General features: G+C 48.4%; 1 protein-coding gene across 1 annotated transcript; it reads right to left on the reverse strand.

The window, feature by feature from the left end:
• Nucleotides 1-1246: 1246 nt before the first annotated feature.
• Nucleotides 1247-17472, reverse strand: LOC125629565 (zinc finger protein RFP-like). Its single transcript, XM_048834926.2, has 7 exons — nucleotides 16759-17472; nucleotides 12894-12989; nucleotides 11722-11952; nucleotides 10062-10084; nucleotides 6017-6132; nucleotides 4119-4151; nucleotides 1247-2157 (listed from the first exon to the last, which is right to left on the reverse strand). Exons 1-7 carry the CDS (start codon nucleotides 17173-17175, stop codon nucleotides 1583-1585), a joined length of 1491 nt encoding a protein of 496 aa, XP_048690883.1. The 5' UTR covers nucleotides 17176-17472; the 3' UTR covers nucleotides 1247-1582.
• Between the last annotated feature and the right edge of the window lie 410 nt (nucleotides 17473-17882).

The following is a 17882-nucleotide window of genomic DNA, read 5'->3' on the forward strand; positions in this document are numbered from 1 at the left end:
GTGCTAGGGTGACCAGATGTCTCAATTTTATAGGGACAGTCCCAATTTTGGGGTCTTTTTTTTTATATAGGCTTCTATTACCCCCCAACCCTTGTCCTGATTTTTCACACTTGCTGTCTGGTCACCCTAGGGTGTGCACATGTGTGGGTCCCAGCTGCTCCCTGCCCCCCTCATTGAAGCAGGTGTGCAGGGTTACTGCCCTGGGAACTGCAGGGCACCAGTGGATGTGGGGCCAGCTGCAGGGTTGGCTGGAGGCAAGGGGGTGTGGGGCTGGCTGCAGACAGGGGCAGGCTGCGGGCAGGGCAGGGGGTGCATGTAGCAGGGGCTGGCTGCGGGCAGGGCAGGGGGTGTGGGGGTGGCTGGAGACAGGGGCTGGCTACAGGCAGAGCAGTGGGGGTGCAGGGCTGGCTGGAGACCGGCTGGCTGCAGGCAGGGGGTGCAGGGGTGGCTGGAGACAGGGGCTGGCTGCGGGCAGGGCAGGGGGTGGCTGGAGACAGGGGCTGGTGTGGGCAGGGCAGGGGGTGGCTGGAGACGGGCTGGCTGGAGGCAGGGCAGGGGGTGGCTGGAGACAGGGGCTGGCTGCGGGCAGGGCAGGGGGTGGCTGGAGACAGGGGCTGGCTGCGGGCAGGGCAGGGGGTGGCTGGAGACAGGGGCTGGCTGCGGGCAGGGCAGGGGGTGGCTGGAGACAGGGGCTGGTGTGGGCAGGGCAGGGGGTGGCTGGAGACAGGGGCTGGCTGCGGGCAGGGCAGGGGGTGGCTGGAGACAGGGGCTGGCTGCGGGCAGGGCAGGGGGTGGCTGGAGACAGGGGCTGGTGTGGGCAGGGCAGGGGGTGGCTGGAGACAGGGGCTGGCTGCGGGCAGGGCAGGGGGTGGCTGGAGACAGGGGCTGGTGTGGGCGGGGCAGGGGGTGGCTGGAGACAGGGGCTTGTGTGGGCGGGGCAGGGGGTGGCTGGAGACAGGGGCTGGTGTGGGCGGGGCAGGGGGTGGCTGGAGACAGGGGCTGGTGTGGGCGGGGCAGGGGGTGGCTGGAGACAGGGGCTGGTGTGGGGGCAGGGGGTGGCTGGAGACAGGGGCTGGTGTGGGCGGGGCAGGGGGTGGCTGGAGACAGGGGCTGGTGTGGGCGGGGCAGGGGGTGGCTGGAGACAGGGGCTGGTGTGGGCGGGGCAGGGGGTGGCTGGAGACAGGGGCTGGTGTGGGCGGGGCAGGGGGTGGCTGGAGGCGGGCTGGCTGGCTGCGGGCAGGGGGTGGCTGCGGGGAGGGTGGGGGGGCTCGCGGGGGGAGCAGCAGGACGCAGCCCAGGCCCAGCAGAGCAGCCGGGGGAGCAGCAGCAGCCCCAGGGCCGGTGCCCAGGGCCGGGCGGCAGCCCACGTGGCTCCCGCAGCGCAGCGCCCCCGGCGGCCGGAGGAGGAATTACGGCACTTCCCAAGGCCGGAGCCCAGCCATACAGCTACGGGGAGAGCGTCACCCCCCTTCAGCCCTGTCTGTGCAGGGGGGGCGGGGAGGACGGGCGGAGTCCTCCAGGTCATAGAGATCAGGAGGGAGGGGGCTAGAGGAGCCTGTTTCGGGGGGACAGAGGGGGAAGCTCAGGGACACAGTGTGAGTTGGCAGCGTCGGCCCAGGGAACGGTACAGTAAAGCAGAAGATCTTCCCTCGAATCCCGTGCAGAAGAACGGGCGGATTCTCTCCCCGGTGAAAGCGGCCGGCGGGAAAGTGACGATCGGGTCCCCGCGACCAGCATCGAAAAACGTCACCCGCCCCCCTTCACAGTCCAGATAAACCCGGATCCTGCGGGGTGCCTGGCTCGGGGAGAAGGGGGTGAGATCATCAGGGGACGTGAGAGCCCGGGACTGATCTCCTCTGCCCTGCACAGCCCAGATCCCCTGCTCAGGGGTAAAGCTGATCCGTCCCTTCCTGCCCACGGACTCTCTGGCCACCCCCACAGCCCAGACTCCCCTCCACTCCCCCTCCACCTCCACCTCCACCTCCCAGTAGTGTCGGCCCGAGGTGAATCCCTCACAGCCCAGCACGCAGGGCTCATAGTCAAATCTCTCAGGGCTGTGGGGCAGAGCCTGCCGCGTGCGTCCCCATGTCACACGTCTCCGACCCTCAGACAGGATGAGGTGGCGATGGGCCGTGTCTGGATCCAGAGTCACCTTCGCTGCAGAGAGAGAATCAGAGCGTGAGGGGCAGAGCTCGGCCCTGGGGCAGGGTCTGATCGTGTCAGTCACAGAACCTGCCCCAGCGGGGGAGTGAGTCAGAGAATCTCCCCCCTCCAGGATTTACCCAGCTCTGCATGGGGAGCACCGCTGAGATCTCAGCCATGTGCAGGGGGGATTCACACCCCTGACAGAGCCAGTTCAGTGTCAGAGTGAAGGGATCAGCTCAGCTGAGCCAGGCCCCCAAACCCAGAGTCTGAGGCCTGGTCTACACTACGAGTTTATGTCGGATTTAGCAGCATTAAATCCGAATTAACCCTGCACCCGTCCACACAACGAAGCCATTTTTTCAACATAAAGGGCTCTTAAAACCGATTTCTGTACTCCTCCCCAACGAGGGGATTAGCACTGATATCTACATCACCGTTTCGAATTAGGGTTAGTGTGGACGCAATGCGAAGGTATTGGTCTTCGGGAGCTATCCCACAGTGCACCATTGTGACCGCTCTGGACAGCACTCTGAACTCAGATGCACTGGCCAGGTGTACAGGAAAAGTCCCGGGAACTTTTGAATCTCATTTTCTGTTTGGCCAGGCGAGCCCATCAGGACAGGTGACCATGCAGTCCCAGAATCGAAAAAGAGCTCCAGCATGGACCGAACGGGAGGTACCGGATCTGATCGCTGTATGGGGAGAGGAATCCGTGCTATCAGGACTGCGTTCCAAAAGACGAAATGCCAAAACATTTCCAAAAATCTCAGAGGCCATGAGGGACAGAGGCTACATCAGGGACGCAACACAGTGCCGCGTGAAACTTCAGGAGCTCAGACAAGCGTACCAGAAAAACTGAAGAATCAAACGGACGCTCCGGGACAGAGCCGCTTCTACGCTGAGCTGCATGCAATTCTAGGGGGGGCCGCCACCACTACCCCACCCCTGTCCGTGGACTCCGAGGATGGGATACTCTCCGCCATGGCTGAGGACTTTGCAGATGGGGAAGATGAGGAGGAGGACGAGCTTGGGGAGATCACACAGCACACCATTTTCCCCGACAGCCAGAATTCAAATGGATGGCGGAGACTGCAGGAACTGTGAGATAGCTACCCACAATGCAATGCTCCGGAAGTTGACGGTTGCCTCGGTACTGTGGACACACTCCTCCGACTACATGCACTTAGAGCATTTGTGTGGGGACACACACAATCGACTGTATAAAAACGCTTTCTACAAAACCAACTTCTATAAATTCGACCTAATTTCGTAGTGTAGACAAGGCCTGAGTCTCAGTTATTCCATCCTTGTGCTTGGGGGAAAGACAAGGGGGGTTAGAGGGAGGTGGTTTTAAGCTTTGTCCTTCCTTTACTCTACCTGGCCCCTAGTTACAGGGGCCTCAGGGCTGAAAAGCGGAGAGCAGCCATAATGTGATGCATCCTGTCTATGCCCCCAGCTAATATGTGATGTCTACCTAACCCCTTTTGACATTTTTAGCATTTTTTTCTTTTCACTTATAAAGTAGAGAGATAAAACAGAAATGTATATTTTTGTATGTTGAAGTTTCCTATTCTTCATTGTACCACTTGTGCATTTGCTAATAATAATCATATGGCCAGGGGATGTGATGTATGTGCATAAAGAATTCTGAAAATGAGGGGAGATGTTCCTCTCTGATTTTCCAAAAGGCTCATTTTTAAACTCTTAAATCTCTATGGAGATACACTGCTGGCCCCCTCTCCCGCACCCCAGCCCAGCTGGTTAACCCAACCACTAGTTAAAAGTTCTAAATTATAATAGAGAAAAGAATCTACTTTTCTGTTTTTAGGAAAGATCTGGGTAGCCACCAGTAATATGTCTGTTTGGCTCCTGTCAAATGCAAAATTGAAACAAAACTTGAAATATGGCGCTGCCAATAAGCCACCATAATTCATATGAAAGTTTTCACTCCCGCTTTTATACGAGAAATTTACCTTTGTCCAACCGCTGTCTAGACGACAGTGAGTCTAGAGGAAGAAAAGGATGAAAAAGACGAAATGTCATGTTGTCGTGTTTATGAATATATTCACATTGTTAATGTTCTAACACAAAAGCCAAATGAAAAGAAAACAAACTTTATGAAGTTCTAGTTAAGGAGGTTAAGTGTAATTCAGACCAATACAAACCATTATACACCTCACTAAAAAATAACCACAAACATTAAAAACTAAGCATATTACCTAAGATTACATGACATAGTCAGAGATGTTTTACACAGCAAATAGTCACCTGTGGCTGGCCCATGACAGCCTGTAACAAAGCGGCCTCTGGCAAGACACTACTGAGAGTATCAATTCAGGACAAATTGCTTAGAGAAGGGCAATCACAGCCCAAGGCTAGGACGGCACACCAAACCAACCAAACAGAGAGGACTTCGGTCTCACCCCACTGGCTAACCAGAAGTCATACAAGCAATTCCCTCAGACACTCCCGTTTCCCAGTATCACCACCAGCACCACTCCTTATGGGGATGAATGGTTAAGAAAACCAATACCACAGAAAAAGGAAAAAAAGGTCATAAGGTGTATCTGCCTTCTCTCAATGGGTCACTTGTATAGCTGATGGTCCTTAATGGGCCATCAAGCATGCAAGGCAGTGCTGATGCCAAACTGTTTGAGGTGTCACCCAGAAGCATAGCACAAGTTTGAAATGATACATGCATACAGATAGCATAATCATAACCAGCAAATCATAACCTTTTCATAGAGACCTTACTTGACCTCCTTTGTAAAAGATTTGGTGCCACTATAGGACCTTGGTTCCAACAATGATCTATAAGGTCACACAGCCAACTTGGGCTTGCAGAGCTCGGGGAATGGGGCTGTTTAATTGTGGTGTAGATGCTCGGGCTTTGGCAGAAGCCTGGGCTCTGGGACCCTGTGACAGAAGTGGGTCGCAGAGCCTAGGCTCCAGCCCCAGCCCAAACCTCGTGAGCCTGAGTCAGCAGCCACAGGCCAGCCACAGGTGTGTAATTGCTATGTAGACAAACCGTCTGAAACCAACACATAATTCACAGACAGACCAATACACAGAAACTTTCTCACTGATTAGCATTCAATCAACATTAAATCTGCCCCTGTACCATTAGAACTTAGTAAACTTGGCTCATCCTTCCTGACAGACCTGATGGTCTCTTTATCTCCAGCTCAGGGAGATAAAAGGTGGAGAATATCTAAAGCGGGGGTGTGGAACCTACGGCCTGCAGTCCAGATCCAGCCTGTTGCTAAATTTCATCCGTCCCGCAGCACCACTTCCCTCCCCTGCCGCAGGGATGGAGCCACAAGTGCCGACTCACCCTGCCGCGGGACAGGGGAAGCCCCGAGTCTCTGTGAAGAGCTGTAGGAACGAGGAGTGGAGAGGGTGCTGTAACACCCCCCAGGTTTTGTGCATGGTCTTGAGCCTCCATGCACCCTCTCTGTCCCCCTGCGGGTGAGTGGCCCAGGATTGATTTTTTTCTGTGGGTCAATGGCCTGTGATAGAAAAAAGTTTCCTCACCCCTGGTCTAAAGCAAGAGAGGGACTCTGATGACACAGGAGGCCTTGCAGACAAAAAATCCAAACAAACATACTTCAGAAACAGTTAATTCAGCAGAAAGCTCAAGCTCAGGTTAACGTTCATAGCTGCTAGGAAAGGAAAATCCCCAGGGAGTTCAAATTTAGGACCCTAACCCAGTGTGTATGTGCCGCATTGAGAGCTGAGGAGGGAATTCATAGGTTCTGAATGATTAGTTGACTATCTCCGTCCACAATTATTTTTCCTCAGACATGTCCCCAGCTCTGTCAATTATCAGTGTAATATATGTGAGAAAATTCCCCAGGTGACTGTTTAGTACCTTTGAATTTCTTCATTATGGTCTCCAGAGATGCATTCCTTTGAGAAGATTCCCAGATTCTCCATTTCAGTTCCGAAGAAAAGGCCACTGGGTTCTGAAACTTCTCCCTCTCAAATCTGAAGAACAACCCAGTGTTACTCCTTGTGGAGTCCGTTCATATTTGTGTTTTACTAAAATGTATTTTATTCTAGCAAATGGTTGTAGCTCAGCCGACCCTGGAGGATTAAATTCTCTCTGGCCCCAGGAATAGGTCCAATACCAGCTTTGACACTACAAGCTTCCCCTTCATTTTGGTGAGACCGACATTGGAAAACTGCATCCAGGTCTGGTGTCCCCATTTTAAAATGGACGTTGAAAAAATGGAGATGGTGCAGAGAAGACCCTCAAAAATTATTTGAGGGCTGGGGTAAAAATGCCTTGCACTGAGAGCACCCTGGCACTTGAGTATGGGGCATAAATACCATCACGGGGAGAAAATACTTGGTACTAAAGGGCTCCTCAGTTTAGCAAACAAAGGCACAACAAGGACCAATTGCTGGAAGCTGAAGCCAGAGAAATTCAAATGGGAAATAAGACAGACTTTTTAAGAGTGTGGGTGAATTAACCATTGGAAGAAACTGCCAAGGGAAGTGGTGGATTCTCCATCTCTTGATGCTCTCTCAGTTTTAACCTGCCTTAAAGGCAAGTGATGGGGGGAGGGGGTGGAGAGGAGCGAGCAGGGGGTGGGATTTCAGGGGAAGAGGCAGAGCAAGGGTGGGGCCATGGTTTGGGCACTGGTGGCCCCCCCACTTCTAGGGAGCTTCAGGCGTTACTGTCTCTTGATGTCTTTAAATCTAGACTGAATGGCTTTCTGGACGGTGCTTTAGTCGATGCATGTTAGGATTTAGTCAAATACAAATTATTGGGTTGAATACAGGAATAACTGGATGAAATTTAAGTACCTGTGATACATAGGCACCAACTCTGTGTGTGCTCCGGGGCTGGAGCACCCACGGAAAAAAAATCGTGGGTGCTCAGCCCCACCAGCAGCCCCACAGATCAGCTTCCCCCCACTTCCCGCCAATGCCTCCTGCCTGTTAGCAGGCCCTGCCGATCAGCTCTTCCCCCTGCCTACCAGGACCTCCTGCCCACCGGGGATCAGCTGTTTAGTAACGGAAAGGAGGCCCTGGGGGGGAGAGGGGTCGAGCAAAGGCGGGAAGAGGTGGGGCATGGCAGGAAGAGGCAGAGCAGGGCCTTGTGGGGAAGAGGTGGAGTGGGGGCAGGGTCCGGGGCCAAGCAGGGGTCGAACACCCCCAGGGGAAAGAGAAAGTCAAAGCCTGTGCTGTGATATACAGGAGGTCAAATGTGATGATCTTACAGTCCTTTCTGGCCTTCAACTTTATGCACCTATGAAACTCAGTAATACCATGTGGCAATGAGTTCCATGGGTTAATTATGAATTGTGTAAAAAAAAGTATTTCCCTTTCTCAGCTTTACACTAGTTGCCTTTCAGCTGCACTGAATGTCCCCTTGTTCTTGTATTGTGAGTGTGGGAAGCAGGATCCCCTGACATATCCTGACACCATTTAAGGGAGATAATTAGTGACAATCCTTGTGGTGATGTCGATACCCATCATACCAGGACCTGGAGTGAGACCCATTAACCCATTTCAAAGATAATTTATGTTCTTATTTCGTTCTTTGGATACATACAATGGTCAGTCCACTAGCACAGGGGTTCTCAGCTTACAAAGGCGAGTGTGTGTCCACTCCACCCTGAGCAAGTGGCAAACGACTTAATGAACTTGCACTGTCCAACGGAGCCTTGAGCAGAGTGAGTCGGTGCAGTTCTGGGGGGCAGGGCTGGAGCTGGGGGGAACTGGCTGGTGCCTTTCTATTGCCGCTTCATCAATGGCTGGGAGGTGAGTCGTGTAACACAGCTGGGCGTGTCCCTGCCCGTGGGCGTGTCCCTGCCCGTGGGCGTCTGCGTAAGCGCAGGGCCTGTCAGGTTTGTAGGTTGACATCAACATCAAGGTGCGAGAGGCAGCCCAGGTCGGGGATTTGGAGAGCTCAGCAGTCCCACCGTCCAGGTTGCACCCCGGCAACCCTGTCACACTGATGTAAATCTCCCTTGTTGCAAATTAAACCAATTACTTCTTGTTCTACCCACACTGGACTTGAAGCACGAGTGATCACCGCTCTCTGTAGAACAGCCTCAGACATATCTGAAGACTGTTATCAGGCCCTCCCTGAGTCTTCTCTTCTCTAGACTAAACATACCCATTTATTGCAACCTTTCCTCACAGCTCGTCCATTCTAAACCTCTGATCATGTTTGTTGCTCTCGTCTGAAATCTCTCCAATTTTCCCCCATCTTTCTGAAAGTGCGATGCCCAAAACAGGACATGGTATTCCAGCTGAGGCCTCACAGTGGCAAGAAGGGTGGAACAACGTCCACCTGGGTCACTCCTGTTAATATGCCATATGACAGTCTCATTAATACATCTGTGATGGGATGTTCACCCCAAATCAGCCCCCAAAAAGGATGAAGGAAGCTGAGAAAGAGGAGATTAGTGAGACAGGCCACACATGAGCGGTTTAGGCCAGAGAAGCAACCCCTAATTGGAAGATGAAGCTCAGCTGAGCAGTTGTGGGCTGGGCTAGTAGAAAGCCAGGAAACTGGCAACAAAAATTGGCTGCAGTGAGAAAGTCTCCTGCCACCCTCTGTGCATTAGTGAGGGAAAGAGGGAACCCAGGGGAAGAATAGCATGCTCGGAGCCTGGCCCTGAAGGAAGGGAGTACTTAGAATCATAGGGCTAGAGAGGACTTCAAGGGTCATCTAGTCTAATCCCTATAAGAGAGAAGGGTGGAGAAGAAAGCCTATGGGAGGTGAGTAGGAAGCAGCCCAGGGAGAGAGCAGACCTTGCCTGCATGTGGCCTACCATGGTCCCTGGGCTGGAACCCGAAGCAGGGGACAGGCTCAAGTTTCCCTACCAGCCACTGATGGAGGGGAATTGCCTGGACAGTGGGACCAGGGAGACTCTATACCACAGAAGGAGAAACCATTTAGTGATCAGGCTGGAGGGCCGAAGAGGAAGCTGCAGCTCCTGGAGCGAGAGATGAGGCTGCAGAGTGACAGAGAGCACACCTGGGGGAGAGACTGCAAGGGGAGGTGTTGGACCTGGAAGCAGAACAGAACAGCCAGGAGGAGTCAACACCCGCCGTGAATACAGCAACCTGGGACAACATCCCAGAATGACGTTGGCCTTTTTCACAACAGCATCGCACTTCTGACTCATTCAATGTGTGATCCACGTGAACCCCCAGATCTTTTTCCACAGTACTGCTGCCAGCCCAGTTATTCCCCGTTTTGTAATTGTACATTCGATTTTTCCTTCTGAAGTGCAGTACTTTGTCCTTATTGAATGTCCCCTTAAATGTATTGTAATCCTTCCTCCCTCCGCCCTTGTTCTCGTGTGTCTATTTAGAATGTAAACTCGTTGGGGCAGGGACTGTCTCTTTGTATATGTCTGTGCAGCACCCAGCATGCTGGGCCCTGATTTTGCCTTGAGCCTCTAGGCCCTGCCATAATACTACTGCTAAGAGCACATTATAAAGTCCTTAGGGCAGGGAATGTCTCTTCTAGCATATCTGTTGCCACGCCAAGCCCACTGATAGAGCTCACGGCATAATAAGAAACAATTAATAAACAGCTCATTGAATAGTCATCAGACGGCCCTGACTATCCATCCCTACCAACCTAGGTGGAGATGGAGTCTATGACCTAGAAATGAAAAACTCATTCTCCATCCCCAATTTCCTGAGGTTTCCGTTCCACCAGAAGCACTACAAATAACTCTATCTGTAGGTAAATCACTCTTTTCTCAGGCTGCTCTATTCTGGAGTCTAGTCCAACATGACAACAGCCTCAAGATTAGATTTAACAGAGGGAGATTGGGAACCACCCCCACAGTCTTCACTGCTGGACCATGGGGAGCCAGGTCTCATGTCCAAAATCACTTCTCTGCCCTGGGAAGTGAAAGGGAGAGTGAGAAGGAGCCACCTACCTGCTCAAGGTGCCTTTGATGTCCTAGAGGAGAAAGACAAAAGGAAATTCAGTCCCATTGATCACATACTGGGGTTCCCTTCTGCTCTGGAGGGGATTCACTTTGTCTTCACAGTTTTGAGTTTCCAAGTGAAATTATATTTGTTCTTTATTAATAAAAACAAAAATATCAAACATGTTGCCTTTGCTCTTTTGGAGAAGTGCTCTGACTGCAGGATCTGGGCCCAGGAAGTTTGTCTATGGAGGCACACTACCTCTTCATAGAGTGACATTTGGATAACCAGCTGGCACATGGAATCAGAGGGCTCAGTCTTATGATGTGTTGAACAAGGATCTTCCTAACACATAGGTTTGGGGAAGATCCACTCCTGGAGACTCCAGTGGGTCCAGAGGGAGGGATGCCCCCAGGCTGTGCTGCTTCAATGCTTTAAACTTTCTCCCCACTGCCCCATAAACATTCGCAAGGCCCATCCTCTGGACTTCTTGACCTCCACAGGAAGTTGGGGCTGGGTGAGAACAATGGGGGTTGGGTACAGAGTAACAGCGGGCCAATCACTGCCCTACACGCCAGGTTCAATGCAGGAGATCTGGGAAGTGAAGAACACTGCCCACAGCAGATATTGGACACAACAGAGAATTTGACCCTCGATATCAGCTAGGGAAGTCCAGTAGACTAAGATTTATTTCTCCCTTCCTTTTTTGCTAGTTAGAGGCACTTTTTGAACATTAAAATAATTAGAAGGCTTTTGGAATTCTAATGACTACTTACACTTTCAAGGTACCATAAGTAACGAACGCCTTGTCTAACTAAACTTCAGTTCTGGCAGAAAAAGTCACACCAGCCTCAGACCTCATGTATCAATTTTGAGGCCAATCTTTTTCCTTTTTTGTGGTATGTATTAAGAGTGGCAAAATCAGTCTTAAAATGGAACAGGTTGAATCTTAGCTTTTTCCATAATTAAAGACTGGCTCCATCTTAGATCTTCTGAAGTTAGCATTTGGAACACAGGAAATGATCAACAGGATCAGACCTGAGGTCCATCTAGTTAGTATCCTGTCTCCAAAAGTGGACAATGTCAGATGCTTCAGAGGAAGGTGTAAGAAAATCTGCTCCTCACATTCTCACGCTGCTCTCTAATAGCTAGAGACTGGCTGAAGCAATGAAGAATGAAGTTTAATATCAATTAATTTTTTTGTTATTTATTATAACTCTGGATATTCTTATTGTCCATATAAATGTCCAATTGGTTTTTGAGTTTTCTAAATTCTTGGTACCAATGACATCCTGTAACAATGAGTTCCATGGTCTAATTAGGTGATGTGTGAAAATGTATCTTTGGGTCAGTTTTGAATTTGCCACCTTCTAATTTTATTGAATGTCCCTTTGTTCTTGCATTATGAGACAGGGAGAACAGAGTTTGGAGTTTGAGATTTTTGGAGGAGTCTTCTCCCACTAAAATTCTAAAGAAGAGCTTTTTTTATTCTTTTAGGGCTCTATCCAATGACCACTGGAGTCAAGAAGAATATTTCCATTGACTTTAATTGGCATTTGATCAAGCCCTTAAAAAAATGTATATTTCACTCTTATACTCCAAAAGTGAAGGGTTAGGAGACTTTCTTTCCCTGTGAAATGTTCTAGGGTGTTTCTAACACTGTCTCACCTGCAGGAATTCACTCGCTGGTAGCTGGCACTTCTGCTCCATCTCACTGATCAGGTGACTGAAAGAAGATATTTCCTCAGATAGTTTGGCAACATACTCAGCCCTCCTCTTTTCAATTTCCTTATTCAGCTCTTCCAGCTGGGCCAGGAGGAGTTGCTCTTGTTCCTTCAGTAACTGGTACAGTTGCTGAACTTCAGACACAAGCTTCTGCTTCTCAGTTTCTAGCTGTTTCTGAAATGAAGAGATACAAACAGGGAAAGCACAGGTCAAAGCCAGGAACAAGCCAGGGAAAATCATGGGATAGTTTATAAAGACTTATGTATGAACATGGAAGCATATCATTGCATATGTATATCAGAGGCCACCTGCCAGGTCAGACCCCACACTCTATCAACCCCATCAAATTTAACGTCTGACATTTTATCGAGTGCATACTCTATGCTCAGTAGACCGAAGATTTTCCAATAGATTTTCAAGAGTCCTAACTGGTGTTTAGAATTGTGGTGCATGGCGAGAAAGGGTTAAACATCCTGCAAAATAAATAACCCACAGAAGACATGTGGGGAGATAATGTTTGTGCTTTTGTGTATTTATAGATGTATGAGTAGGGTGGACAATGTAGTCAACAGTCCCTGTCTGTGCTGTATTCTGATAATTCAGAGGTCAAAAGAACATCCTATCATGTAAATGAATTGTAAACACAGTATTCATCTCTCTTTGACATGTACTGTGAATGGTGGAGGAACAAGCAAATGGCCTTATGTTAATTGGGATAGCTAAGTACAGGTGATAGACCTCCTTCAAAGGCATCCTAATTACTTTTGTTCCCTGAGGAATTCCAACTCCACAAAAGACATGAAATTGTATAAAGGCTCCTTGGGTCCTGATTCTGTCATCTCAGATCTGCTGAGTCTTCATCAGGGGAAGTTTGAGTCGCAAGACTGAGGTTCCAGTTACGCTGGTATGTCCTGGTGTGAGATTTGGACATTGGACTCTGACCTATGAACTGAATTTGAAAGGAACTCTTTGCAACTACAAAGCTCAGCATCTCTGCTGTGAATCTGAACCTCAATGGACTGAACTCATGTCTGTATGTATATTGATCTTTTAACCATACTTCCTCTCTCTTTTGTTGATAATGTCCCTGTGCACATTTGCTTCTCAGTACCTACCAGCAGTTTCTGGCTTTTCCTTTCCCCTTTCACTTTAAATGACAGAATGTTTTCTCTCTCTTTCTTCAAAATCTCCAAACAGCTCTGAATTTGGTCCTAAAAAAAGAAAAAGTGATTTAGTTTTGGTGCTTTTGGAGGGTTTTCCCACATTTTTTTATATTTTCAAGAATATTAAATAAATAATAAAATGGGTGAGTGCTCTAACCACCTGGCTAGACAGTCATTCTCATGCATCTGGTCTCTCTCTCTCTGGTCCAAATGACTTTTTATCCCCAGTGGAATAGCTTTGACAGAGGAGATGGAGGGAGCCCCACATCACAATATCCCATAGTCCATGGTTAGGGCACTCACCTGAGAGTCAGCTGTTCCCTGTTTGAATCCCTTCTCATCAGGTGGAGGAGGGACTTGAACTAGTGTTTCCTACATAGCAGGTGAGTACCCTAACCCTGTGGCTAAAAGTTAGAAGGGCGAGCCTGATCCAGTAGGTGTGCTCAGAGGCCACCTGCCAGGTCAGACCCCACACTCTAGTTAGGCAGCCAAACGCCTGTCTTCCTCCAGTCTATGAATCACTCTGGGGCTTAAGTCAGAAATAGGCATCTGGATACTTAGAAAGAGACAGCAGTATGCATGTCCAGCGCATAGGCATGGTGATGGTGTAAAAGCTGGAACGAGCCAGTAAGGTCCAGAATGGCATTTTAATCAATACAATTGTTGCAAAAACCGGCAGGTACTGTTACAGACAGTTAAGAGAACATACTCATAACAAATTGTGATTACCCTGGTGTCATAAATATAAAGGGAAGGGTAACCACCTTTCTGTATACAGTGCTATAAAATCCCTCCTGGCCAGAGGCAAAACCCTTTCACCTGTAAAGGGTTAAGGAGCAAACGTAACCTCGCTGGCACCTGACCCAAAATGACCAATGAAGGGACAAGATACTTTCAAATCTGGACGGGGGGGAAACAAAGGGTTCTCTCTGTCTGTGTGATGCTTTTGCCGGGAAGAGATCAGGAATGCAGCCGTACAACTCCTGTAAAGTTAGTAAGTAATCTAGCTAGAGAATGCATTAGATTTTCTTTTGTTTCATGGCTGGTAAAATAAGCTGTGCTGGAGGGAATGTATATTCCTGTTTTTGTGTCTTTTTGTAACTTAAGGTTTTGCCTAGAGGGATTCTCTATGTTTTGAATCTGATTACCCTGTAAGGTATTTATCATCCTGATTTTACAGAGGTGATTCTTTTACCTTTTCTTTAATTAAAATTCTTCTTTTAAGAACCTGACTGATTTTTCAGGTTTCAGAGTAACAGCCGTGTTAGTCTGTATTCGCAAAAAGAAAAGGAGTACTTGTGGCACCTTAGAGGCTAACCAATTTATCTGAGCATAAGCTTTTGTGAGCTACAGCTCACTTCATCGGATGCATACTGTGGAAAGTGTAGAAGATCTTTTTATATACACACAAAGCATGAAAAAATACCTCCCCCCACCGCACTCTCCTGCTGGTAATAGCTTATCTAAAGTGATCACTCTCCTTACAATGTTTATGATAATCAAGGTGGGCCATTTCCAGCACAAATCCAGGGTTTAACAAGAACGTCTGGGGGGCGGGGGGGGTAGGAAAAAACAAGGGGAAATAGGTTACCTTGCATAATGACTTAGCCACTCCCAGTCTCTATTCAAGCCTAAGTTAATTGTATCCAATTTGCAAATGAATTCCAATTCAACAGTTTCTCGCTGGAGTCTGGATTTGAAGTTTTTTTGTTGTAATATAGCAACTTTCATGTCTGTAATCGCGTGACCAGAGAGATTGAAGTGTTCTCCGACTGGCTTATGAATGTTATAATTCTTGACATCTGATTTGTGTCCATGTATTCTTTTCCGTAGAGACTGTCCAGTTTGACCAATGTACATGGCAGAGGGGCATTGCTGGCACATGATGGCATATATCACATTGGTGGATGTGCAGGTGAACGAGCCTCTGATAGTGTGGCTGATGTTATTAGGCCCTGTGATGGTGTCCCCTGAGTAGATATGTGGGCACAGTTGGCAACGGGCTTTGTTGCAAGGATAGGTTCCTGGGTTAGTGGTTCTGTTGTGTGATATGTGGTTGCTGGTGAGTATTTGCTTCAGGTTGGGGGGCTGTCTGTAGGCAAGGACTGGCCTGTCTCCCAAGATTTGTGAGAGTGTTGGGTCATCCTTCAGGATAGCTTGTAGATCCTTAATAATGCATTGGAGGGGTTTTAGTTGGGGGCTGAAGGTGACGGCTAGTGGCGTTCTGTTATTTTCTTTGTTGGGCCTGTCCTGTAGTAGGTGACTTCTGGGAACTCTTCTGGCTCTATCAATCTGTTTCTTCACTTCTGCAGGTGGGTATTGTAGTTGTAAGAATGCCTGATAGAGATCTTGCAGGTGTTTGTCTCTGTCTGAGGGGTTGGAGCAAATGTGGTTGTATCGCAGAGCACTGTTCTTAAGATCCAAGGGTTTGGGTCTGTGTTCACCTGTACCAATTGGTGAGGATTATTATCAAACCTTCCCCAGGAAAGGGGTGTAGGGCTTGGGGGGATATTTTGAGGAAAGACGTCTCCAAGTGGTCTCTTTCCCTGTTCTTTATTTAAAATGCTTGGTGGTGGAAGCGTACTGTTCAAGGACAAGGCAAAGTTTGTACCTTGGGAAAGTTTTTAACCTAAACTGGTAAGAATAAGCTTAGGGAGTCTTTCATGCTGGTCCCCACATCTGTACCCTAGAGTTCAGAGTGGGGAAGGAACCTTGACACCTGTTTTGGCCCAGAACCATATTTTAAACACCAAAAAACACTTTGAGGACAATATCTTACCAATGAGAACTGCCGACTAGCACACTGTTATCAACCCATTCCATCCCAGAACCATTTTTAAATGCCAAATAGGACCTGGAACACACGGTTCCTCAGTGACCCAGAGGATTAAATGTATACATCTAGCATATTACCTTGAGGACAATATTTTAGGAATGAGAGCCGATTAGTAGCACATGCTTATTAACTCATTCCAGCCCAGAACCACTTTTTAACACTGTCAAAAGTTGTGGAGCAGAAATATTTAGGCCTATCTAAAAATTACCAGTGAAAAATAAGAGACTCTAAGGTCTCACCTCCAGATATGAGAGTGACTCTTCTCAAAAATACAGAATAAAAAATAACATGAAAAACAGACAAGCAGAATCAGTCACAATGACTTATGTGGTGAGTATGACTTTCACTGTGCCCTGGAAGGGTTTGTATGTCAGTACACCCAGGTCCCTGAAAATCTCTGTAAATTGGACCTTCCAGAAGTTACTGGTATTTTTAAAGAGGTGACAATATTGAAGCCAACCACACTTGTTCATATGCCACGTTTCAGCTCGGAGACTTTTACTCTCCCCCTTCGTGTGCCTTTTTTGGAGGAAAATCCAGCAGTTTCTGTGGCTACGCTGATCCATGACAAGTACACAACACATGCACACGAGATTACGGTTGCCAACCTTCCAGGATTAATTAAAGATTAGGTTATGAATACTTCCAACCAAAATTGGCAACTACATAAAAGATGTAGTTTTAATTTCATGCAAAATATGTGTCCCAGGTCAGCAGCAGTTCCACTGTAATAGTTCTGTGCTATATGTATAAATTTCAGCCCCGAGCCAATTTGGAACTGACTTTTCTGAGTCCTTATTGGTGTTAAAAATGGTTTGGGTCCAGAAGTGGTTAATAACAGTGTGTTATAAGTCTGTTCTCATTGCTAAAATATTGTTCTTAAGGGTCTCTAACAGTATCTGCTCTTTTTTGCAATAAATTTTTTATTTAAAATGCAGTTCCTGGCTATTCCAGGTTTTACACCGTCCCGTGATTCCTTACCTTGTAATCCTCGGCAGCCTCCTCTATGGGAACCACAGTGTGTTCTTTGTGATCTCGGGACAGATGGCAAACCATACAAATGGGTGTTTCATCCTCTTGGCAGAAGACATCTAAAGCCCTCTTGTGTATTTCACACACTCTCTCAACTTCTGGTTCTTTTGTTGACTTCACTGTAAACATTCTGGAAGCTTCTACAATATTCCTTAGCTGTCTGTTTGGTTTAAAGTTTCTCTGGGAGAAGGTTCTTCTGCACTCAGGACACCAGAAGTTTACACGCAATCCCTCCCAGCACTGAGCGATGCAGGCTTGGCAGAAATTGTGCCCACAATCTAGAGACACTGGATCTTTAAAATAATCTAGACACACTGAACAAGTCACTTCACCTTGAAGAATTTTTGCTGGATTTGCAGCAGCCATGGCTGCTTCTGCAGAGAAGAGAGGAATTTAGTTTCCTTTTACTGTTCTCAGAAATGGGCTGATTCTGAACTTTGCACACCAGACAGGCGTTTTCTATGTATACATTGTCTCATGTTACTCTTGTGAGTCCAGAAACACCTTGTGGTCTCAGCTGGGAAAGGGAGGCTCTACCATGAAAGACTGTGGAGTGACAGCACCGGACGCTGTTGGTCCCTGCAATGGTGCAGCAGGGCCACCCTGCAGAACAGTTGTTGGAAAACAGCACCTGCCACATCCACACCCAGCTCTATACAGCATTTCTTCCCGCCGTCGCTGGGTCACTGTGTTGTGGGACTCCGGAGGTACCTACAGCCTAGCTCATGGCAGAGCTCTCTGCAGCAGGTGGTTCTGGGAAAAAGCACTGTGGTCTTTCAGTTTTTAGAGAGGGAACATCCTAGAGTCATACGCCCCCCTGAAAAATACCAATAACTGTGGCAGTGACCATCTTTTATTCTGCTTAATGTTTGCCCTCTGTGATTGATACAATAATATCTAAATAGTGTCTTCTAAGCCATGTTCTCACAGGTCATCAGGGTACATACACATGATCTGTGACAGAGGAAGAGCGAAAACAGGTGGCTGGAATAATGGCGGCCTGAGTCACTGCCTGATTCTCATCAACTGCAGCATGAAAACATTTTGATATCTTGAGCCAAGGGCTTTGCGTG

This window comes from Caretta caretta, chromosome 14, assembly GCF_965140235.1.
Source record: "Caretta caretta isolate rCarCar2 chromosome 14, rCarCar1.hap1, whole genome shotgun sequence".
Classification (NCBI taxonomy): domain Eukaryota; kingdom Metazoa; phylum Chordata; order Testudines; family Cheloniidae; genus Caretta; species Caretta caretta.